Below are 21,731 nucleotides of genomic sequence, written 5' to 3'. Positions count from 1 at the left end.
TCTGGAAGCTCCACTGAGCAAACTTATAGAGATTCCCAGGGGGTATCAGCAAAAACAGAACCCAGGAAGTCAACAAATTAGGCAGATCTTTAGATAATTGCGGATTTTAAAAAGAGGACTGGGAGTAACTCTTGCTGACCACACCACCAGTAAAGCTAGGGAAGTAACTGGTTTGTTGGACCTTGGACTTCTTGTTTGTGTTCTACCGATAAAAGTTCTGGTAACCTTTAGCTGTCTTCATGTAGTTAAATAGACAGATAATAGAAGATAACTTCATTGTACCATTTTGGTAGCTAAAAGGCTTTTTAAGGTTACCAGAACTTTTATCTGTAGAGCATAAACTAGAGGTCGAAAGGCTTCCCACCTTGAATCTCATTGATTCTCATTCGAGCCTGTTTATTGCCTTTTATGCTGTGCTTTCTATTAAATTACCTTCCTTTTATAAACAGGATAACTGCAAGCAATTTTCTTAACCAGTTTCATCCTATTTGCAAGACAATATTAACAAATCTTTTTTTTTTATTTTGCATTAAAAAAAATATTTATTTAGCAACGTTCGGGTAACGATTACATAATTAACCAACCATTCTCTCTCCCCCGTTTAATATACAAAAGACCGGGTCAGAAACCGTGGGTTCAAAGCCAGCGGAGAGTAGCTGTACGATTGTGGGATATAAGAGGCTGCCAACAATGGCGCTGCAGGTGCTACGGCAGCTTTAAAACTTGGAAGAGCTGCAATTTCGGGACTGTACGAATATACTCCAAAGTTCGCCTGGTAAACTGGTGCAGCCCGAACTTCTTCAATTGCAGAATTCCGAAGTTCGGCATGCTTCAGGGCAGCAAGATGGTCAGCTTTTGCCTTAGCAACTTCAGCTGTATCCTCAACCTGCTTTGGGAGATCCTTCATGTCGTAGATATGTTCTGCTGGCCGATAATCGTTAGAGCGAGTTTTCGCTTCCTGATGAGCGGCAAAATGAGCAGCCTTTGCCTGAGCTACCTCTGGGGTTTCCTCTACTTGCTGTGGTAAGTTTTGCTTTAGGATTGGGAGATCTTTTGGAGCCTTAGGAAGATTAGTTCCAGCAACACGGAATCCATTAAGAGCATCGGCACTATAGTCAACAGATTGGAGTTCACCGTTAGCATCAACGTAGCTGTATGATCCACGAGTGATTCCATCCAAAGTTTTGATTTCCTCCTTAGCCGAAAGTCCATCACTGTATCCGTAACGATATTGTCCAAAAGAGTCCTGAGCGTGGTATTGCGCTTGAGCTGGGGCTGCTGCACTTAATCCCGGAAGAAGATAAGATTGCACAGGCAAAACTGCTAGTTGCGATGGTGAGGCAAAAGCAGCGGCCACAAATGTTGCAAAAGTGATAAATACTTTCATCTTCGATTAAGATAATTGGTCAAAGGCGCTACTAGCGTATGTTTACTAGAATTCGCTTCTGAGGACTGGATACTGAATTGTGCAATTGCTCAACCTTTTATACTCATTCAGTCAGATCTTCGTCCTCATCACTAGCGAGTAGATGCACATGCAATCACCATGACCTTCAGTAACATATCTTCGGTCTCGGTTATTTCAATGGTCATTTCACTTTTTTATCTCATAAATATATTGAAACATCAAGAACACATCAAACAGGTTGAGTCTCAAATTGTAGCCTTAAAAATGCGGAACTTGATGACACCCTTCCCCATACCTCCATACGGCATTTACTATCCACATGTGCGTCTGCATAGGATACCACTTTATGCAGTTTTGCATTCCAAAAGGAGCGTGCTCGATATTGAACGAGCACATGTGAATAAAATAACCATTCAGACAATATTTAAAAGCCTATTACACCATTTATTTCGCATTATCAACTAATTGTACGGTTTGTATGTATATAATTAATACAGGTTGGACTGAAGTAAGACTCCATGGCCGCCGAAAGAGTATTAAAAAACGTTTACAGCAATGCACGACAAACGAAGCGAAGAAGAAGACAATATACATAATTAGGAATAAGTCGTTTGTTAATCATCATTCATTTAATTAATGAAAGATGATTTGAGGTGAGATTTTACTAATGGACTATCTCCGGTGAAACCCTACCAAATAGATAGGAATTTAAAAATATTTCCACATTGTCCCTTTTAGAAGGGTTTGTCCTATTTCTGCTTGCTTAACAAATAATAATCGTTGGCACAACAATCCAATTGGATCAGGGCCTTGAAGTGTGTTAGAGGACTTCATTCAAGACCGTAACGGAACACTACAGGATTCCAGTACCCTATAGGAGGCAATGTGGTCAGCATTGTGCTCCCCCGAGATTATTACCCTGATTTGACACAGGTAGGTAGGTAGGTAGGTAGGTATCAGTGGCCGCTCCGAGGAGCCCAATTAGCGCATTGGTGCGCCGTTTTGATGCCACAAACTCCTAAGACCGTGACTGTTGTTATAGGAACAGGGAAGCAGAGTCCAGCTGGCTCGGATCTTCAGAGCCAGCCCGTAGCATTCACGAAGGAAAGCAGCTCTCCGACCCTGCAGCTAGAAATCTCACTGAGGTCCCCAAAGAATGGTTTACCCAGTGTCCGCAGCCTGACTCGAGCCAGAGCTGGGCAATCGCAAAGAAAGTGCATGAGGGTTTCCCTTCCTTCTCCGCAGCTTCGGCAATGCGAGTTGTAGGGTAAGCCGAGCCTAGCGGCATGGTCCCCTATGGGCCAGTGCCCCGTGCAGACCGCCGTAATCTTGAATGCATTTGCACGCGTCTGGCACAGGAGCTCTCGTGATCGGACTATGTTATAAGCGGGCCAAATTCTCCTTGATTTGGCACAGCTTGTAAGCCTTCGCCATCTCAGGCCAGCGGCTGCTAGGTAGTGCAAGTAGACTCGACCCCCGACAGCCGCCAGCGGAACACCGACTGTATTCCCCGAGGGACTGCCAAGAGCAGAGCCTTGCCTGGCCAATCCGTCAGCCCGCTCATTCCCCCCTATGTTCCTTTGCCCGGAAACCCAGAGGAAAGTGATCTTGAGCGTGCCGCCCAGACGGTTGAGCGTGTCTCTGCACTGCCCCACCAACCGGGAAGATATCGTCGTTGAGTACAAGGCCTCGATGGCCGCTTGGCTGTCGATCAGAATGGCCAGCCATCGACAGACCTCCAATATCGCCAGTACTTCCGCCTGGAATACATTGGTGAAACCTGGGAAACCATACGACTTAGATACACCGTGTGTATTCGAGAAAACCCCCACGCCGACTCCATAGGCCATCTTTGATCCGTCCGTAAAGAATACCGTGTCATAGTCTTGCAACACGCCGCCGGTTTTCCACTTTGCCCTGGTTGGAAGGTCCACAGCAAAGTTTCTCGTGAAGTTCAGCTTGCGTGTGACATAGTCCGTGGGGGATGCCCAGATTTCTCGAGGTATTTCATCTAGAATGTTGCTGTGGCCGTAGGACTTCGCTGCCCAGCATCCAGACTCACGTAGTCTGGCGGCACTGCACGCTGCAACATATTTGATGTGGAGATCTAGGGGGAGGAGATGCAGGAGTACATTGAGAGCATCTGCCGGGCAGGACTGCAGAGCCCCCGTAGCACCTGCACACGCGGTTCTTTGAATCCTATTAAGCTTCGTTCTATTGTATTTCTTCTTCAAAGCCTGCCACCATACAATAGATCCGTACGTCAGGATCGGACGCACTACAGCGGTGTACATCCAGAGAACCATCCTCGGCCGGAGACCCCATTTCTTCGCAAAGGTTCTCTTACAGGCATAGAAGGCTATACAGGCCTTCTTAACCCTCAGTTTTATGTTCAACCTCCAATTTAGCTTAGGATCCAGGATTACACCCAGATACTTCACATTAGAGGAAAGAACCAATCTTTGTTCATTCAGCCGTGGTAGATGGAATTCAGGTATCCTTGTCTTGGTGGTGAATAGCATCAGTTGCGTTTTGGTTAGGTTTATACTGAGTCCGCATCTTGCGGCCCACAGGCACACCTTTCGCAACGCTCCTTCCATGATGTCGCTCATAATGGACAGAAACATCCCTGATACTAATATCACCAAGTCGTCGGCATACGCCACCACCTTCACCCTGCTGCTGTCCAATGTACGTAAAATTTTGTCCATTACTATTAACCAGAGCACCGGTGAAATAGCACCACCCTGGGGCGTGCCTCTGTTCACAGCTCTGGTCAAGTGGTTGCCTCCCAGATCGGACTGGATTATCCTGGTACTCAGCACGGATATAATCCAATGCGTGAGATACCCCTCCAATCCAATACCGGTCAAGGCTTTCTTGATGGCGTTGGTACTGACGTTGTTGAAAGCTCCTTCTATATCCAAGAAGGCAGCAAGGGTATACTGCTTGTACTGCAGCGACCGCTCAACCGTGCCAATTACCTCGTGGAGGGCGGTTTCTGTGGATTTTCCTTTGAGGTAGGCATGCTGGGACCTAGAGAAAGGCGTTCTCTCCATAATCGTCCTTAAGTGAATGTCCAGGACGCGTTCTAGGGTCTTCAGCACGAAAGAGGTCAGGCTGATTGGCCGAAAGTCCTTCGCGGATTCATGACCTCGCCTGCCCGCTTTCGGTATGAAAACCACCCCTGCGCGCCTCCAGGACTGCGGTACGTATCCTAAAGTGATGCAGCTCGGGTAAATCTCAACAAGCCACGGCACAACCCTTTCCTGCTGCTTCTGTTGCATGACTGACATTATGCCATCTGGGCCCGGAGATTTGTATGCGGAGAAGCTGTTTATAGCCCAGCCGATCCTATCCCCGGTAATTACCGATTTGATAGTCTCGCACAGCTGGGGTTGCCGCCAACCCTCCAAGCGAGGTTCCGACTCACAGTCCTCCTCGCTGGAGGGAAAGTGCGTTTGCACCAGCAGCTCCAAGGTTTCACTAGAAGATTCCGTCCAGGAGCTTTCCGACTTTTTAAGGAAGGATGGACTCTTATGTTCCTTGGACAGAATCTTATTGAGCCTCACTAGTGCTTTCGATGTTCTGACAATAGTCTAGCCAAGACCGCCTCTGGGCGGTCCTGATGGCCGACTTGTACTTCTTTAGGCAGTCCTTATATGGCTGCCAGTATTTTTGCCTGTAGCAGATGTTGAAGATTTCTCTGGTCAGATTCCTGAGACTAGAGAGATCTTCGTTCCACCACGGTGGCAGGGTCTTTTTGCTGTACTTAGCAGGGCACGAGACTTTGAAGGCGGTATCAAAAGCCTTCTCCAGAGCCCCGACCTTTGACTCCAGTTCGTCTGTCGTGCGAATCCTACCAATTTGCGCACCGGAGAGTTTGTTCTTAATTACCTGACCAAACTTTCTCCAGTCGATCCTCCGGGGGTCTCTAAAAGGCGTGGAAACCTCTGCGGCGAGATCTAGACTGAAGAGTATCCAACTGTGGTCAGAGAAGGATCTCTGGTCAGACACTCTCCAGTCCTCCACCCTAAGAATCCCGTTGTCTGTTATTAGGGTGATATCAAGGACCTCATCCCAACCGTCACAGGTCTCCGAGCAGGGGAAATGAAAGGTTGGTGTACTGCCTCTGTTACATACCGATAGATTTGAAGTAATAATAAAATCAAAGAATGACTCACCTCTTTCGTTGATTTCGGAGCTGCCCCAAAGCGTATGCCTTGCATTTGCGTCGCAGCCTATCAGCAGGTTGGGTTTCTTTGCTGTTATGGTGTTCGTCAGATGTTGCAGTTCTTTTGGCAGAGCTGATCGGTCATGAGCCATGTACGCCGAGGAAATATACACGTTCTCTGCCCCCACCTGCTCCAGCTTGACCACAACTAGGCCACTGGAACACAGTTCCGGGCACAGGAAAGCGTGCAGACTCTTTTTCGCAAGAATACATGCTCTAGGTCTATCCTGATCAGCGTCTCCTGTGCTGTGGAATAAATTAAAATATTTGCTTTGGAGCCCTTTGATGGTTTGGTTGCTTCCGACCCAGGGCTCCTATATTAATGCCATGTCGATGTCTTCCTCTAAGAGGAAGACGAGCAGATTAGCCGAGGCGCACTTCGAGTGCTGAAGATTTATCTGCGTTACCCTCAGCATGATCTGCTTGCGTGGGGGGTTTGTCAGCCCCCGTCGGACCGTCGATCGTCATCTCCTCCAACAACTCGTTGGCGGTGTCGATTAGGTCAAGGTCGTCGTCCAGTTTCGCAGAACGGAACACTTTTACTTTGGCATTCCTGACTCCGAACCACACTTTATAATCAGCCTTTTTCAGTGCCTCCAGGCACTCCTCGTTTATGCGGAGTAGTACGGGCTGGCTGTTTATCTGAGGTTCCTCCTCCTTTTTAACAACCCAGTCGTCTATGGGAATCCCGGGGTTGTGAAGGCGCAGGAAATGGACGAGCTTGTCTTTCTCCATGCGGATCTTCGGCAACCAGATGCGAGCGACCGGTCTCCTGGAAATCTCGTCGTAAGGGATAATCTTGAGCTTAACGCCCTCCCAGGCGTCGCTGATCTTAGCGACACACGAGTCGAGAAAGTCCTTAGAGAACTGGTCCATGCAAGCTATTACGTGGAACCCACGGACCACCTGAGATGAATCAAAGTGGGGAGTGAGTCCCGGGTGCTTGCCTCCGGTCTCCACGAGATGTTCATTGACCATGCCCGACAGCCTAGCCTCAACACTGGTCCACACCTCCAGCGTTAGTTTGCCGCTAGCAGAATTGCCATCCGCCAGCGCCACACGTAAGTGACTCCTGGCCACATCGCTGAAGGGCTTCGCAGTACGTGGCCCGCCGGCTGACGGTTGCTGTACAATTTCTTCCGTGTGTTGCTTGGCGTCTGCGCTCTTGCCCACTCTGCTCCGCTTCTTATCTTGTTGGACCTCGTCTTGAGATCGGTTGCGTTTTAGAGCGATGGGCTTCGCCTTCTGCTCGTCAGCCCGGCGTTTGCTGTTGTATTCATCAACAATCGCCTGGTATTTAGCGAGGTCTTTTTCATCCCGCTCGTCGACAGTACCGGCCTTCTTATTCTTGACAATCTTGCCGAGAATATGCATGGCCTTCTGGTACTGGCTCTTGAGCAGGACACCCGTGGACGTTCGCTTCTTAGCCGGTTTCCGGCGACCGGCATTCTTGTCGGTTTTCGCTTTCGAGGGATCCCCCGACGCTGAGGGCTTCGGGTCAGAAGTACTATGTCTGGTACTCGCTACACCCAGCTTGACGGCAGTGGATTCCAGGCTGGAAGCCACTAGTCCGTCTGACGCCTCGCTCCGGGAGGTCCCTGCGGCTGGTTTCAGCACAACGGGGCTACGGCTGGCACCGAGTGTACTGCTCTCGACGGCCACTGTCTCCTGGCTGTAGGCCAGCAGCTCGTCCTCCGATGATGCGCCTGGCATCATCGCCTCCTCTTCTATCGTCGTTTTAGTTTTTTTGTTAATTGAGTCCATGTCTTGGTCCCACGAGTAGTCCGGGAAGAATGTCCACCCTGGCTGGCCCGGCCACCAGGGTAAGGGTCTTATTTGAAAGTGAAGGTGCCCAAGGTATTCAGAGTTCGCATACTAAAGACCAAGCTCCCCATTGGCCACGCAGCCCTCGGCGTATGCTGTTCCACCTTGGCTTGGGGTCCTATTAGCACCTTCTCCGGTGCAGGGAGGACGATCCCCGGGCTGTTGCTTCAGTCCATCCCCCCGCCAGATCTACTTGCCCCTAACACATGACCAGCAGACAAGCAGATCTTTGTCAGTTGGATGGGCCTACTCCCAGCCCGGCCCTACACACTCTTGACCCGCCCGAAGACGGTTTCCAGCGGCCACCACGCGGAGGTCGTGTGAGCACTTGCCGAATTATGCAACTTTAACCTGAAGCATAATCAGACCAGGCCGCCTTGACACAGGTACTCATTGACAACTGAGTCGACAGGTATCCTACGTCAAATCACGATACAAATTCCACTGCTACCAGGGAGATTTGAATCGCGACCTTCCGTACGACAGCCTTGCGCTCTAACCACTCAGCTATCCGCACACACATTAACAAATATGTTTCTCAATTATGGTTTTCAGCCATCGTATTAAAGTCAAAATATATTTTTGAAAAATAATAATTCTAAGCTATGACTCATCAATTTGACCTACGTTCGTATCATGTCATATGGTTGTTCATAAAGTCATGTTGTATCTCCTGAGTCTCGACTCAGATTCTCCACTACTCAAGTGGGAACCAATCTAATTGGGACCCAGTCCTTAACGGAAGAACCGAGGCAGGTCCCTTCTGACTCACCCCGGGCTCAAATCAGTGCCACCTGCTGAGGCTAAAGTCTTGCCCATGGGTAGGCTGTTTGCTACCGCCTCTGAGTCAACCGTCTCCAGGCCAACCGTCTCCGGGCAAATCACAATCCACGGGCTAGGCCTTCATTTGCAGCCAAGGCTATCGAAGCTGATGGATGGGTCTTATATGACGACACTAATTCATCTGATTGCGATACTGAGCAGTGCGTACAACTTAGGAGGAAACTCCTCCTAGCTGTAAGAACTGCATCCTCGCAAGGTATTAAGCTTCGCTTTGAGCATGTAGGTGTACACCGTAAAATGTTACGGCTAAACTTTGCTGACGAAACCACTGCTCCTCTCTTAACGATGTGTGGGAGGGTGCGCGACTAACCCTCAAAAGGGTTTCTGAGCTGCACACAATATGTGACCGCTTGAATGCAACTCTGCATGAATTCTACAGTTGGTGCCTCCGCAATGGACTCAGGATGAATGCTAGGAAGACTCGGTTAATTATGTTCACTAGGAACGTCAGTTGGGGCAGCTATACGCAACCCCCCTTAGCAAGGACGGAAATCCACTTGGCAGAAACAGTCAAGTATTTAGGCGTATATTTCGAGTCCGAGTTAACGTGGAAGCACCATATCCAGGAACAATATCAGAAATCCTACAGCTTGCTCTGGTGCTGTTGGAATGCGATAGGTAAGACCTAGAGACTTTCATGAAAACGGATACACTGGATGTATACATCCATAATAAACCCCATTTTGATGTATGCATGCATCGTCTGGTAGTCGAGACTGAACTTTCCTAACAGCAGGGAGCTGCTAACGCAGATTCAGAGGCTTGGTTGCCTAAATATTACTGGAGCAATGAATACTATGACGACTGCGGCACTCGAAGCTATCCTAAGTCTACCCCCCATTCACTTGGAGGTGAAACGGAAAGCAGCCAATGACGTATATACTCGATACCATCTATCTGGAAATTCTTTGGCAAACATTCGGTAGCTCTGATGCCTGCCGATCATATGGTTTCCAGATTCGTCTTTGAAAAAACATACACTGTCGTAATCACCAAAAGAAAAGAATGGCCGATAAATGGCCATGAGTCTTTTCAGATTTCAGACTTAATAATCTTCACCGACGGGTCAGTTCTAGAAGGCGGATTGGGCGCTGGGGTGTTCTCGGGGAATCCGATTATGGAACTGGCCCGACCTCTCGGAAAAGTGATGACCATATTTCAGGCGGAGATATATAGTATGCCATTTCATTGGCAGCAGAAGGATGTCTGGGACAAAAATGGAGAAGTTGCACCATTCGAATCTGTTCCGACAGTCAGGCCGCATTATCAACATTAAACAGCAACGACATATCAAACCAGTTGGTGTGGAGTTGTCATCTAACTGAACGAAACATTCCTGATGTGGGTGCCGGGGCACTCTAACATCGTAATGAGGAGGCTGACAGACTGGCTCGCCGAGGGTCTGGATTTGGCAACCAGCTTTTGGCATCCGGTCATCCACTGTCAAGTCTACTCTAAAGGGTGAAATTGCAAGGATTTGCGCAGCCGAGTGGAGAAATTTGAACTGTTTCCGGCAGGCAAAAATCGTTGTGAAAGAAACTGGGGTCGCCAGAGCGGTGTTTTTGTTATCCCTTAAGAAGTAGGACATGAAAACCCCAATAGGGTTTTTAACGGGACATTGCTCATTAAACTACCAGATGAAAAAGATTAGGGTCGTGGTTTTGACTATGTGCAGCCAATGTGAGAAGGAGGAGGAGACGGCCCTGCACTTTATATCCAGCTGCCCGGCCTCCTCAGATCTCAGACGAAGACACATTGGTAAAATTTTCTTCAATGAGGAATCTGCACACTGTTTTGCTCTGGAGAATGTTCTCAAATTCACTAAAGCCTGCAAACGCCGTAGGCGATAAGCCATTAAATTGGCGATTTACGGTTATATTACAATGGACCTAACAATGGCCTGAGTGCACGAAGCTGCAATTCCCCCCAGTAAACTAAATTAATCAAGTTGGAAACTTAAACATTCATTCATTGTTTATTTCGATCGGAATCAAATTGGAAACCAAAGCATTCATTGTTCATTCGTTTGAACCAATACGATTCACGATTCATCAGCAACCATTTCTGCTACTCCGGAGGCAAATTTGAAAACACCTCGGCAAGAATCAATTTATCGCATTGATTCCATACCACTTATGATGATTCGCGATGAACGCTCAACAACAAAATGAATTTTTCAATGTTGCTGTTATGCTCTTGCTGTGTCAAACTGCTCTGCAAAACGTGCTGAGCTGTGCTGTGATTTTACAGTAGCGTCCTCTAATTTTTCTGTCATTGTATTTCATTTAAATAAGAGAAGCAATGCAATGCAAGCATCATATCTTCCTCCGTCAACGCTTCGAGGAAAATAGCTTTTTCCGCGGGTTAAGTGCTAATATCACCGGCTTTGATTTTCGGATTTCAACTTCTAGCATCCGAAGTCAACATACCTAGCTTTTCCTCATATTACAACACCATTACACTTGGTGAAGCTTAGAAACTGTAGATGTGAACGTCACCTTTTTTGCCCAGATGGGTCCGACTTCCTGTGACTATTTCACTTCTTACATAGCTGAATTTCCGCATGTTTCATACTTTCAATGTACTCTAGGCTCTCCTAAACACAAGGAATCTGTTGGTGTCTACAAAGCATACATTCAGAATAAGTTTTGCACTCCTTGACTATATATTCCCCTCGAAGTATTCAGTACCTGTTTGACTTGCCATGGTCACTCCTGAATATTCTTATTATATGAACAAGTTCATCTCAAATCGGCGTCCGGTCTAGACTTCCTTTAGTGAGCAGTTCCAAACATTTGGATTCCTTGTAGCTGCCTGAGTCCTGACCTACGACATCGTACTGTCTGTGGTAGAGTATGCTACATACACATGCCAAGTTCTGCGAGAATGTTTTTTGTTTCAGTTCACTGCGCATCGGTTTTACTCTAACTTCAGCATTCCCCCAACAATGTTTTAAGGACTTGAGCTAATTTGCGCCACTTAAGTAGCGTTTATTTTCTTCGCGACATTTCGGCCACGAGTACTATGGGTCCCAGGGCGAAACGTGGATTGGTACCCACGATGGAGCATAAAACCTGGAAAACGCATGCTGAACCAACACCAACAGCTCTACTACCGAACCCTATCTCCACCTCCACGTGGTGATCGCTGGGAGTTCCTTCTTAATGAAAAACTCCACACGGAGAAGACTGAAAGGGAGTCTCCCGCGCTTAAAAACGGAACAAATTGTACCAACTGGTCCTCCAGGTTGGGGGTTGGGAGGGCTGACAACCCTACAAGAAAAACCGATGCTACGAATCTGCAAAAAGAGCCTCGGACAGGATGGGCTTTAAAACGAACCCGGCAACGAGAACCGAATAACGATTTCTCATGGAACGTGCACTCCCTATACACACCGAATACTGCTCAGCAGCTAGGAATAGGCTGATGTAACAGCGTTGCAAGAGATGCGTTGAACCATATGTTATAGTAGCCACCCAGTAAAATATGTGCTCGGAGTAGGTTTTTTAGTCAGCCAAAAAATGAAACCTGCTGTTATCGTATAAATGCACGCCCCTACAGAGGAGACTGCAGAGTCGGAGAAATATACCTTCTACGAGGCAGTTGAGCGTACCCTCGAAGCCTGTCCCAAATATGTCATCATACTTGGAGATTTCAACAGTCAAGTAGAGACGGTACTCAGGCGTTACGTCGGCTCCCATGGCTCACATAGGGATACCTTTATCTAATTGGCATAGTGCTCCGAACTCGAATTACGACACCACCTATAATCCCCTCTGACAATCAGGTGAGAGTGAATACTGAAACGGTTCCGCTAGAAACGTCTCACCATAGGGTCAAAGCTCTTACTGTACAAGACTACTTGCCAGTCCTCATATATTCCCCGGAAAATTGGGTTCTTAGCAAGAAAAATTGCGAACTCTTGGCCGCGTTCGAGAGAAGAATCCTCCGAAGAATTTTTGGCCCCCTACATGAGGATGGACGATTCCGTAGCCTACACAATGACGAAATCTATGAGCGATTATTATTATTATTCTGTTAAGGGAAAGTCGCACCGCGTCCTTGAAGAACTATTGTGCCCCTTTTACTGGTTATAGTGTTCCTGTTGATCATAGTATCTCAAGCAGGCCAGTAACCGTTAGGAACTTTAGTATGTTCCCCACTTCCAGAAGTTTCAGCTTTGCATCTGGTATTAAGTGTTCTCCCAGATGTATCGACCTACTTTGCACAAGTGCTGGACACTGTCCCAGGACGTGCATAGAGGTTTCGTCCTCCTCCTCACAGAACCTGCAGGCAGTGTCCGTAGATATCCCTAGCTTTCCTAGGTGGTAGTTCAGCCGACAATGACCAGTGAGAATTCCCACTATGATTCGGAGGTTCTTTTTGGTGAGGTTTAAGCAATCCTTTGTGCGCATGGGTTCGTATCCCCCAATAAGCACCCTGGACTGCTCCATCCCTGGTAGGCCCGCCCAATATAGTTCCCTCAACCGTTTTTCTTCGTTTCTTAGATTCATAGCCATGAAACCGTTTCCGATTCCACAGAAGGGTTCTGGCCCGTATAAAGGCATCCCTGCTCCCTTCTTGGCTAATTCATCCGCTGCCTAATTGCCTTCCAGCCCAGCATGGCCTGGAACCCAAAGTATCCAGACCTTGTTGGACGAGCCGAGTGTATTCAGTCTCTCAAGGCATTCCCATACCAGTTTAGAGTTCACCTGGTTGGACCTAAGTGCCTTGATCGCTGCTTGGCTATCGGTGAGAATAGCTATGTTCTGCCCCCTGTAGTTCCTTTGCAGATTAAAGGAGGCACATTTGTCTATGGCGTAAATTTCCGCCTGGAATATGCTAGTGTACCTGCCCATTGGCTCAAAGTACATTTTCCTTGGACCAATGACACCGGCACCCGCTCCCTCTGCTGTGAGGGATCCGTCAGTGTACCAAGTAATCAGTTGCTGGTTTAAGCCGTATGTCGCAGCCACGCTCTCCCAGTTTGCCTTGTTACTCCAACGTGTTTCAAACTTCTTATCGAAGTGAAACCTCGTTGTCATGTTGTCCCTCGGTATCAGTAATTCGGGATACCGCCTAGAAAGGATATCAATCTTCCTTCGATTTAGGCAGCTCCCCGCCTCACTCATGCTACCGGCCATCCTGAATATTGATCTCCTTGCCTGCATCTGTATGTGCAGATGGAGAGGGGTTAATCCCAGAAGGACCTCCAGGGATGCCGTTGGGCATGTCCTCATTGCCCCACTGATACACACGCAAGCCAGCCTTTGGAGCTTATGTAATTCCCTGGCTTGTGTGCTAAGTTGGGTTCTTTCTGCCCAGATTACCGCTCCATAGGTAATCATTGGTCTTACTATTGCAGTATATATCAAAAGTAGTATCTTCGGGCTGCAACCCCATTTTTTTCCTGCTATGGATCTGCAAGTCATCAGAGCCCTCGTGGCTTTCCGACAAGTGTTTCCGACAACGGTCTACGACAAGGGGATGCGCTATCATGCGTCCTCTTTAACCTGGCCCTCGAGAAGGTGATCCGTGATGCTGAGGTGAATGCAAGAGGTACGATCCTCTTCAAGTCCACCCAACTACTGGCCTATGCTGACGATATCGACATCATGGGAAGAACCACCCGAGACGTTCAAACTGCCTTCATCCAGATCGAGCAGGCGGCGCGAGATCTTGGGCTGCACATCAATGAAGGCAAGACAAAATACATGGTGGCAACGTCAGCACCGAAGACGAATCAACCAACAACATCAAACCGCACTGGTCAAACACAAGCACGAACAAGAATAAGGATAGGGGAATACAACTTTGAGACCGTTGACAATTTCTCCTATCTAGGGTCGAAAATCACAACCGATAACAACTACGATGAGGAAATCCGCGCACGGTTGTTGTCAGCCAACAGAGCCTACTTCAGCTTACAAAGACTGTTCCGCTCGAAACGTCTCACCATAGGGTCAAAGCTCTTACTGTACAAGACTATGATCTTGCCAGTCCTCATGTATTCCTCGGAAACTTGGGTTCTTAGCAAGAAAAATTGCGAACTCTTGGCCGCGTTCGAGAGAAGAATCCTCCGAAGAATTTTTGGCCCCCTACATGAGGATGGACGATTCCGTAGCCTACACAATGACGAAATCTATGAGCGATACCATGACCGTACGGTTGTGGATAAAATCCGGCTCAATAGGTTACGGTGGGCGGGTCACTTAATCCGTATGGATGAAGATGATCCCACCCGGAAAGTCTATAAGGGCAATATCTATGGTAGGAAAAGAAGACGAGGCAGACCCTGCCTAAGATGGAGCGATGGCGTGGGCCAGGACGCCAGACAGCTTTTAGGGATATCGAATTGGTGGACCTCGGCGCAAAACCGGGATGTCTGGAGTTCCTTATTAAGGCAGGCCTAGACCGGATACCGGTTGTTGCGCCGTTGATGATGATGATGATGATGTTTCCGACATGTGTCTTCCAGAGTAATTTTTGGTCTAGCGTGATTCCCAAATATTTGACCTCTGTTTCCCGTTTCACCTCCATATCATGTAATGTTATGGCTTTCAGGTGATCCAGCTTACGCCTCCTAGTGAATGGTACTATGGTGGTTTTGGTTGGGTTGATCCGCAGTCCCACCTTTCTGCACCAGGCACTAGTAACCCTTAATCCAGTTTGGATTCTATCATATAGGGTATCTTCATATTTGCCCCTACAGATTAGAACAATGTCGTCCGCGTAGCCCTGGACTTGTATTCCAGTATTAGTTAACACGTCCAGGAGTTCATCCACTACCATACTCCACATCAGCGGCGATAGTACTCCGCCCTGTGGACAGCCTTGAGTGGTGTTCATGATAATAGAATTTGTATCTGTTTGTACCTCTATTTGTCTGCTTTCTAGCATTTTGCCCATCCAGAGTGCCAGGGTGTTTTCCACTCCTTTGCGGCTCAGGGCATCCTGTATCTCTGTGTGCGATGTGTTGTCGAATGCTCCTTCTATATCCAAAAACGCGCACAGTGCAATTTCTTTTGTTTCTATGGCGTCCCGCAGTACCTCTGTCAGCTGATACAGAGCAGTTTCAGTTGACCTTCCTGCCCGGTAGGCGTGTTGACAGTGATGTAAGGGATTACGCTTTAGAACGTTAGTTCTAATATAGTTGTCTATGACCTTCTCCAGCGTTTTGAGTACGAACGATGTTAGGCAGATTGGTCTGAAAGATTTAGGGTGAAAAGGATCCTTTTTACCCGCCTTCGGAATAAAGACCACTTTTGCCCGTCTCCATGCCCTTGGTATGTAACCAAGTGCTATGCTCCCCCTTACCACCCTCAGAAGAGACTCTAGGATAATTCCTAGGCCTCTCTGGATAAGTGCTGGGAAAATGCCATCTGCTCCGGGAGATTTCATTGGTTGAAAGGTTCCCACTGCCCATCTTAGCCTAGCTTCTGAGCATACCTCTTTTGCTAGTTTCCAGCTCTCTTTCCTTTCCCTTTTATTCGTTATTGGGGTGTCAGGCAGATTATTGTCGCCTGCCGCCGAGGGGTAGGACCCCGGGAAATGAGTTCTGAGAAGCAGGTGTACCCTGTCCTCCTCATTATCGGTGAATGTCCCATCTTCCTTTTTCAAGCAGACAGAGGATATTCTCCCGTCTTTGGCTACAGCCTTGTACAGCCTGGTTGCTTCTGTGATCTGTTCAATCCCTTCACAGAATTCCCTAAAGCTGTTCCGTTTCGCTTCCCTGATGGCGTTGCTATACGCAGTCAGTGCATTTTTATACCTCCGCCAGTCCCCGGTTCGTTTTGCCCGGTTAAAGAGTTTTCGTACCTCCGTTCTCATTCTGGCTAAGTTTCTGTTCCACCATGGTACATCCCTTGATGACTTGACTGTCTTGGCCGGACAGCTGGCCTCGTATGCGTCAATGACGATTGTGTTGAGGTCTTCCACCACCGTTTCTAATTCTAAATCGCTCCTGATGTCACCGCTCCCTTGAAGGTGGGCAATGTTGTTGCTCAGGTGCATTGTGTAGGATTCCCAATCCGTTCTCTTGGGATTCCTTATTATTCTTTTTATTTCGGAGTTACCCTCAATGTCGAATCTGATTATCCTGTGATCAGACATTGAGGGTTCATCCGACACCCTCCAATTCCTGACCATCCCGTTCATTAGGGTATTTCCTAGAGTTATATCTAGTACCTCTGGTCTGGTGCTGGTCACAAATGTTGGAGTGTTCCTTACGTTGTATATTTCTAACTTATTACTAAGAATAAATTCGAGAAGGTACTCACCTTTACGATTAGTGTCACTGCTTCCTCACACTTCGTGGTGGGCGTTGGCATCGCAGCCGAGAAGAAGTGGTAACGCCCTCTCCTCGCAATACTCCGTCAGCTTTACGACTTGTTCCGGTGGAGCCCGGCTCTCGTCTCCTGGGAAGTATCCCGATGCTACAACTACCTCTCGAGTGCTCCTCCCGGCTTCCAATGAGACTTGGATAGCCACAAGGTCCCCGGTTAAGAACTCTGAAAGACATATGTATTTTAGATTACGTTTGAGAATTATACAAGCTCTTGGTTTTTCACAAGAGGAGTCCCAGATTACCTGCATGTCTCCTCCTTGCAGACCGCGAATCTGCCCCCGGTACATCCAGGGCTCCTGAGCCAGCACTATTCCAGTGTTCTCCTTGGAATTTGCCCTTGCAATCACTGCAGATGCAGCTCTCGCATGGTGGAGGTTTATCTGGGCTATCCTAGTGCTGGCCATTGGCTCCGTTATTGTTTGGAGCTCTTCTCCACTGTCGGAGTGTCACCCTCCTCCTCCGACATGGCGCTTTCCTGCGCGTCGCTGTCCACGCCGAGCCCTAGGAGTCCTAAGTCTAGGTCGTCCAGCTTCTGCTCTTCACTGGGCAGCAGGTTTATTTCCCTGGTTGATCCAGTTCTTTCCGCCTCTATGGCTTCCGCGACTTCTTCAGGGACCTCGGTAAGTTTTCCACCCGATGCCTCCTCCGAGGTCTCTTTCCTTGGCGTTTCCTTGTGCACATGCACAGGTATGTTGCCAAATCGGTAGTTGATATGACAACTCCGACGTTTAATTGCCTCTAGGGATCGGTCATCTACCCCGATCGTGAGGAGTTTACCCTTTCCCTCCACCTTGCTTCTGAAGACTCTCCATAGTCGAATATGGAGATCTTCGTTCTGAGCAATTAGGAGTCTCATGAGGTCTTCTGTTACTATTGCCGCGGCCTTTGGGAGAAAAACTGTCACCATTTGGGCTCCTGGTATATCATCTCCAGCACATGTTGACAGTTCCACCCCTTCCCAGCCTGGCAATCTAGGAATTATGGTTCTGACCCATTCTGCGGTACCTTCCGTCGCGCAGTCCACCAGTATAAGGCCTGGTCGAAAGCGTATCCCGGTGAACACCAGTTTCGACGTCCAACCCTTGATCATCTGCTTGACGACAAGTTCTTCAATGATTTCCTGTTCCTCCCGAGTGAGTATTTGCTCGGGAAACCTTTTTGGCAGTATGGCCAGTCGAATGCCCTTGCCCGCACTAGCATAGCTAATGCCGGGCTTCCTGGGTCCTGCCTTCACTCCTGACCTGCCCGGGTTTTCTCCTCCCGTGGGTTCAGGTCTGGGTTTTTTGGGAGCATTCCCTTCATGCGGGCTGATCTCTGCTGCTCCCCGCTTTCTCGGCTCCGGTAGAGATGGCTTAGGTCTGTCCTGAGCCTTCTTAAGGGCCTCTTCTGGTTTCAGGCCTTCCTTCAGATAGCGCAGGTACCATTTAACCCCGGCGCCACTGAGACCTGTCTCCTTCCTGACGTCTGTTATATTTATCTCAGACGTGCTTTTGCTGGTCCCTGCTCTTTGAGCAGTGGTGTTCGTTGGCTGTAGTCCATGCAGTATACCAATGGTCACCTTGGATCCACTGCTTGACGTCCCAACTTCTCCCTTCTTGGGTGTTGTCACCTGGCTTTCAGTAATTCGGAGACGTGCCTCCGCCTGATTAACCAGTTTTGGTACGGTACGGGGCCCCGCTTTTTTGGTTTTTGTTTTTTTTTTTCAGTTTTGTACTCATTTGATTCCCACGAGTATGGGGGTTAAGAGGTCCACCGTGCCATAGCCCCCCGTAGCACGGTAAGATCTAACTTACTCACTGAGGCGACCAGGTATCAGTGAGGCTCCGTTCAAATACAGTCAGTTACCCCCTACTGCAAACTATCCAATGGGCACGGTTCGCATGACACCCTGGATTGGGGGAGGTGTTTTTCGACTCCCCAGTCTAGATCCGTAGCGTTTTGTTAATAGTAGGGTCACCTCGTACAGGGTGTGGCTATCACCACTCACTAACGGTCTTGGTAGACGAGAGGCTTGGCCCCTGAAAAGGCACACACCGTCCCAGAGGAGAGACAACTCATCCTTAGAGAAAGATAGGTTGGCCTCAGGGAGCTATGTTCCGCATCAGTCTATCCTGCAGTACACTGCTTGACCCCTCTATGAGCGATACCATAACCGTCCGATTGTGGATAAAATCCGGCGCAATAGGTTACGGTGGGCGGGTCACTTAATCTGTATGGATGAGGATGATCCCACCCGGAAAGTCTATAAGGGCAATATCTATGGCAGAAAAAGAAGACGAGGCAGACCCTGCCTAAGATGGAGCGATGGCGTAGGTCAGGACGCCAGACAGCTTTTAGGGATATCGAATTGGTGGACCTCGGCGCAAAACCGGGATGTCTGGAGTTCTTTATTAAAGCAGGCCTAGACCGGATACCGGTTGTTGCGCCGTTGATGATGATGAAAAATCCCACACTCTAGCATGCCAGGACAGAGTTTTTTCAAGATTTCCACCTCCTTAAAATAGACAGTAAACCGATTTTACTAAGGTTCTGTTTTACACAAAGTCTTAAAAACGTATTCAGACCGAAAGTCATAGAGAGTTACGTTTGCATCAACAACGTGTCAGTAGATAAGTTGTCGCCATTTGGGGATTCCCCGCGCCTGCTTACTCGTTGGTTATCTGGAGTTCCTTACTAAGCCAGGTCTAGATCGGATACCGGTGTTGCACCGTTGGTGATGATGGAAGTCTCTACATGGTAAATAAATTGCACCAAACATGTTACATTTTTGTAATTCTTTATTGAATTAATTGAAAAATAAAAATGCCTACATTTAAACAAGCTATGATTATCGGTCACACAACGTAGTAATGTTAAAAGTTTAAGAGTAGTACAAGTACAAAAACCCAGAAATCAGTCTAAGTAGGATAAATGGTATTGATTTGGAATGTTAGAATGCCGCGAGGTGTCCATTAATATCGATATGTCGATCACCAATTACATCAACACGAGATCGTGCAATCACAGGTGCAGCTGCATATGACAAAGTGTTAACAGTTTTCAGTGGTGCTGAGTATAGTGGTGTAGCCACACTATAAGAATACGAAGGGTTGGAATTGGTCTCAACCTGGTACGAATATGCACTGGATACTGGTGACTCAAGTGTTCTCACAGCCAAGGCAGGGATGCCAGAAACAGCTGCAATTGCAGGAACGGCTTGAATAGCGGCAATTGGTGATGATACTGTAATCGTTCCAGGAGCGACAGCAGACGTGGAAGCTGGTGCTTCTCCACCAATGGCGCCTTGAGCAGACATTTCCTCGATGCCATCTGATGTACCTTCTTCTTCCTCTTCCTCTGGTTCCTCAGGAGCTGCAGCTGCTCGGATCTCTGCCTCTTTAAATGCAGCCAAGTGTTCAGCTCGGGCTTTTGCGACTTCTTCAGTTTCTTGTACTGGTTCAGGGGCGATACCATCATCCACAGGAGAAGTAGGCAAATTTGTAGCTGCAGCCCTGAATCCATTTACAGCATCCGCGGTATATTCCACAGATTGTAATTTCCCATCAGCATCCAAGTACGAGTAGGCTCCACGGGTGACTCCATCTAAGGACTTGGTTTCCGATCTAGCTGATGAGTCTCCGGTATATCCATATGAGTATTGTCCGATTGCGTCTTGGGCGACGAACTGTGTTCTTAGAGGAATCGTTTCGGTATAATATGTTGGACCACCTGCCAATAACGTTGGAACGGCTGATACAGCTCCCCAAAGTGCGATCAATGCGATGAAGATCTTCATTTTTCTATTTAATTTATTCAAAAAAAACACTAAACTTTACTAATAGTTACTTGGTTTCTATGAATGTCTAGCTGAATTTGCAGCTATGGCAAGTGTGATGATTCTAACGCCGTTACACCCTTTTATATGTAAAACTCGAGTATGCAAAACAACCCATCCCAAAGCAGAGTGCATACTGCACTGCTCCATGCACTCCATCCCCAAACGCCTATTCCTAATCCGATTAGGCAATCTGACCTTCTTAACCATGAGCTTCTGTGGACCCATCACAAATGTACGTCCAAGTCGTAGACATTACCGTCATTTGAACTTTTTTCTGCCATCAATTCACCATCCGACATAGTGTATTTCCTCGGTTATGCACTGCTTTTAGCACGATATTAGGTTAATAATACCACGCTGCCTGTGGCATGTAACCAGACCCCACCAAGTCATGACTCTTCAATCTCTCAGATGTACGATGCGTACATGGAAACCTCTAATTTCTTAACACGATCGTCGAATGCACTTTGCTAGCGGCAAGGTTGTTGCAGGAGAAATATCCAACCCAGAAAAAATGTGTCATAAGCTCATAAGTACCATTCACATCTTATAAGTCTTCTGCTTCGAGATTGGTTTCAGCAGTATTTTAGCAGAACCTGCTCCAGTTACAATCACTCCACACTCTACTTACGTCTGACCTTCACTCCACGCAGACCATCACTTTCGATGCTTGCCGCATCCCTTCTGAATTCCTCAATATTGTTTTCATTCGACTTTATCGCGATCCAATTTAAACACTATCTGCGAACTGTTCGTTACCTTCAAAAGCCAGAACAACACCATTCGAGCAGGAAACAAGGTTTCGAGCTTGCAATCTAAATATCTCAGGACGTAATGGCCGCTCGATAATGAGCTACCCGGACCAGCGTAGCTGAGTGTAAGAAAAAAGTACATTAATTTGGTCAAGTCGATTGTGATAAGGTCGCAAGGAGAAACCTGATTCCGATAACGATGCGAGTGGTTGTTGTGGTTCTCCTTCTTGGACGACAAATCACCCGGCGGTAAATGGACATGTCTTGCTCTTTAATCTTATCATTGCACCTCATTCCGGTAACTCGTCGGTAGTGCATGCACCCTGCCTGCAATTATGGGTCATTCTTTATTAAGTCGTTATCGCTCCGTTTGGCTCGATGTTGGCGGCCACACATTCTAAATTTGCTTAATTATTTTTTTAATTTGTCTTGATCAACCGTATTTCATGTTTGCTATTCCACTGATACTGTAATTATTAAATGAACCGTCTCTGGCAATTATGCAT

At 47.6% G+C, this 21,731-nt stretch overlaps 1 protein-coding gene across 1 annotated transcript; it reads right to left on the bottom strand.

The window, feature by feature from the left end:
* Window positions 1-532: 532 nt before the first annotated feature.
* On the bottom strand, window positions 533-20,541 carry LOC119648625. The gene is made up of 2 exons (XM_038050395.1): window positions 19,595-20,541; window positions 533-1,393 (listed from the first exon to the last, which is right to left on the bottom strand). The coding sequence occupies exons 1-2, from the start codon at window positions 20,429-20,431 to the stop codon at window positions 602-604; spliced, it is 1,629 nt and encodes a 542-aa protein (XP_037906323.1). The 5' UTR covers window positions 20,432-20,541; the 3' UTR covers window positions 533-601.
* Between the last annotated feature and the right edge of the window lie 1,190 nt (window positions 20,542-21,731).

This window comes from Hermetia illucens, chromosome 2, assembly GCF_905115235.1.
Source record: "Hermetia illucens chromosome 2, iHerIll2.2.curated.20191125, whole genome shotgun sequence".
Classification (NCBI taxonomy): domain Eukaryota; kingdom Metazoa; phylum Arthropoda; class Insecta; order Diptera; family Stratiomyidae; genus Hermetia; species Hermetia illucens.
This window is presented reverse-complemented; position numbering and strand designations above follow the sequence as displayed.

Excerpts from the sequence above, each read along its gene's own strand:
- LOC119648625 (XM_038050395.1), bottom strand. The coding sequence starts at position 20,431 with ATGAAGATCTTCATCGCATTGATCGCACTTTGGGGAGCTGTATCAGCC. Across the intron at positions 1,394-19,594 it reads ATATTAATGGACACCTCGCG|TCGAAGATGAAAGTATTTAT; the intron begins GCATTCTAACAT and ends CAATTATCTTAA.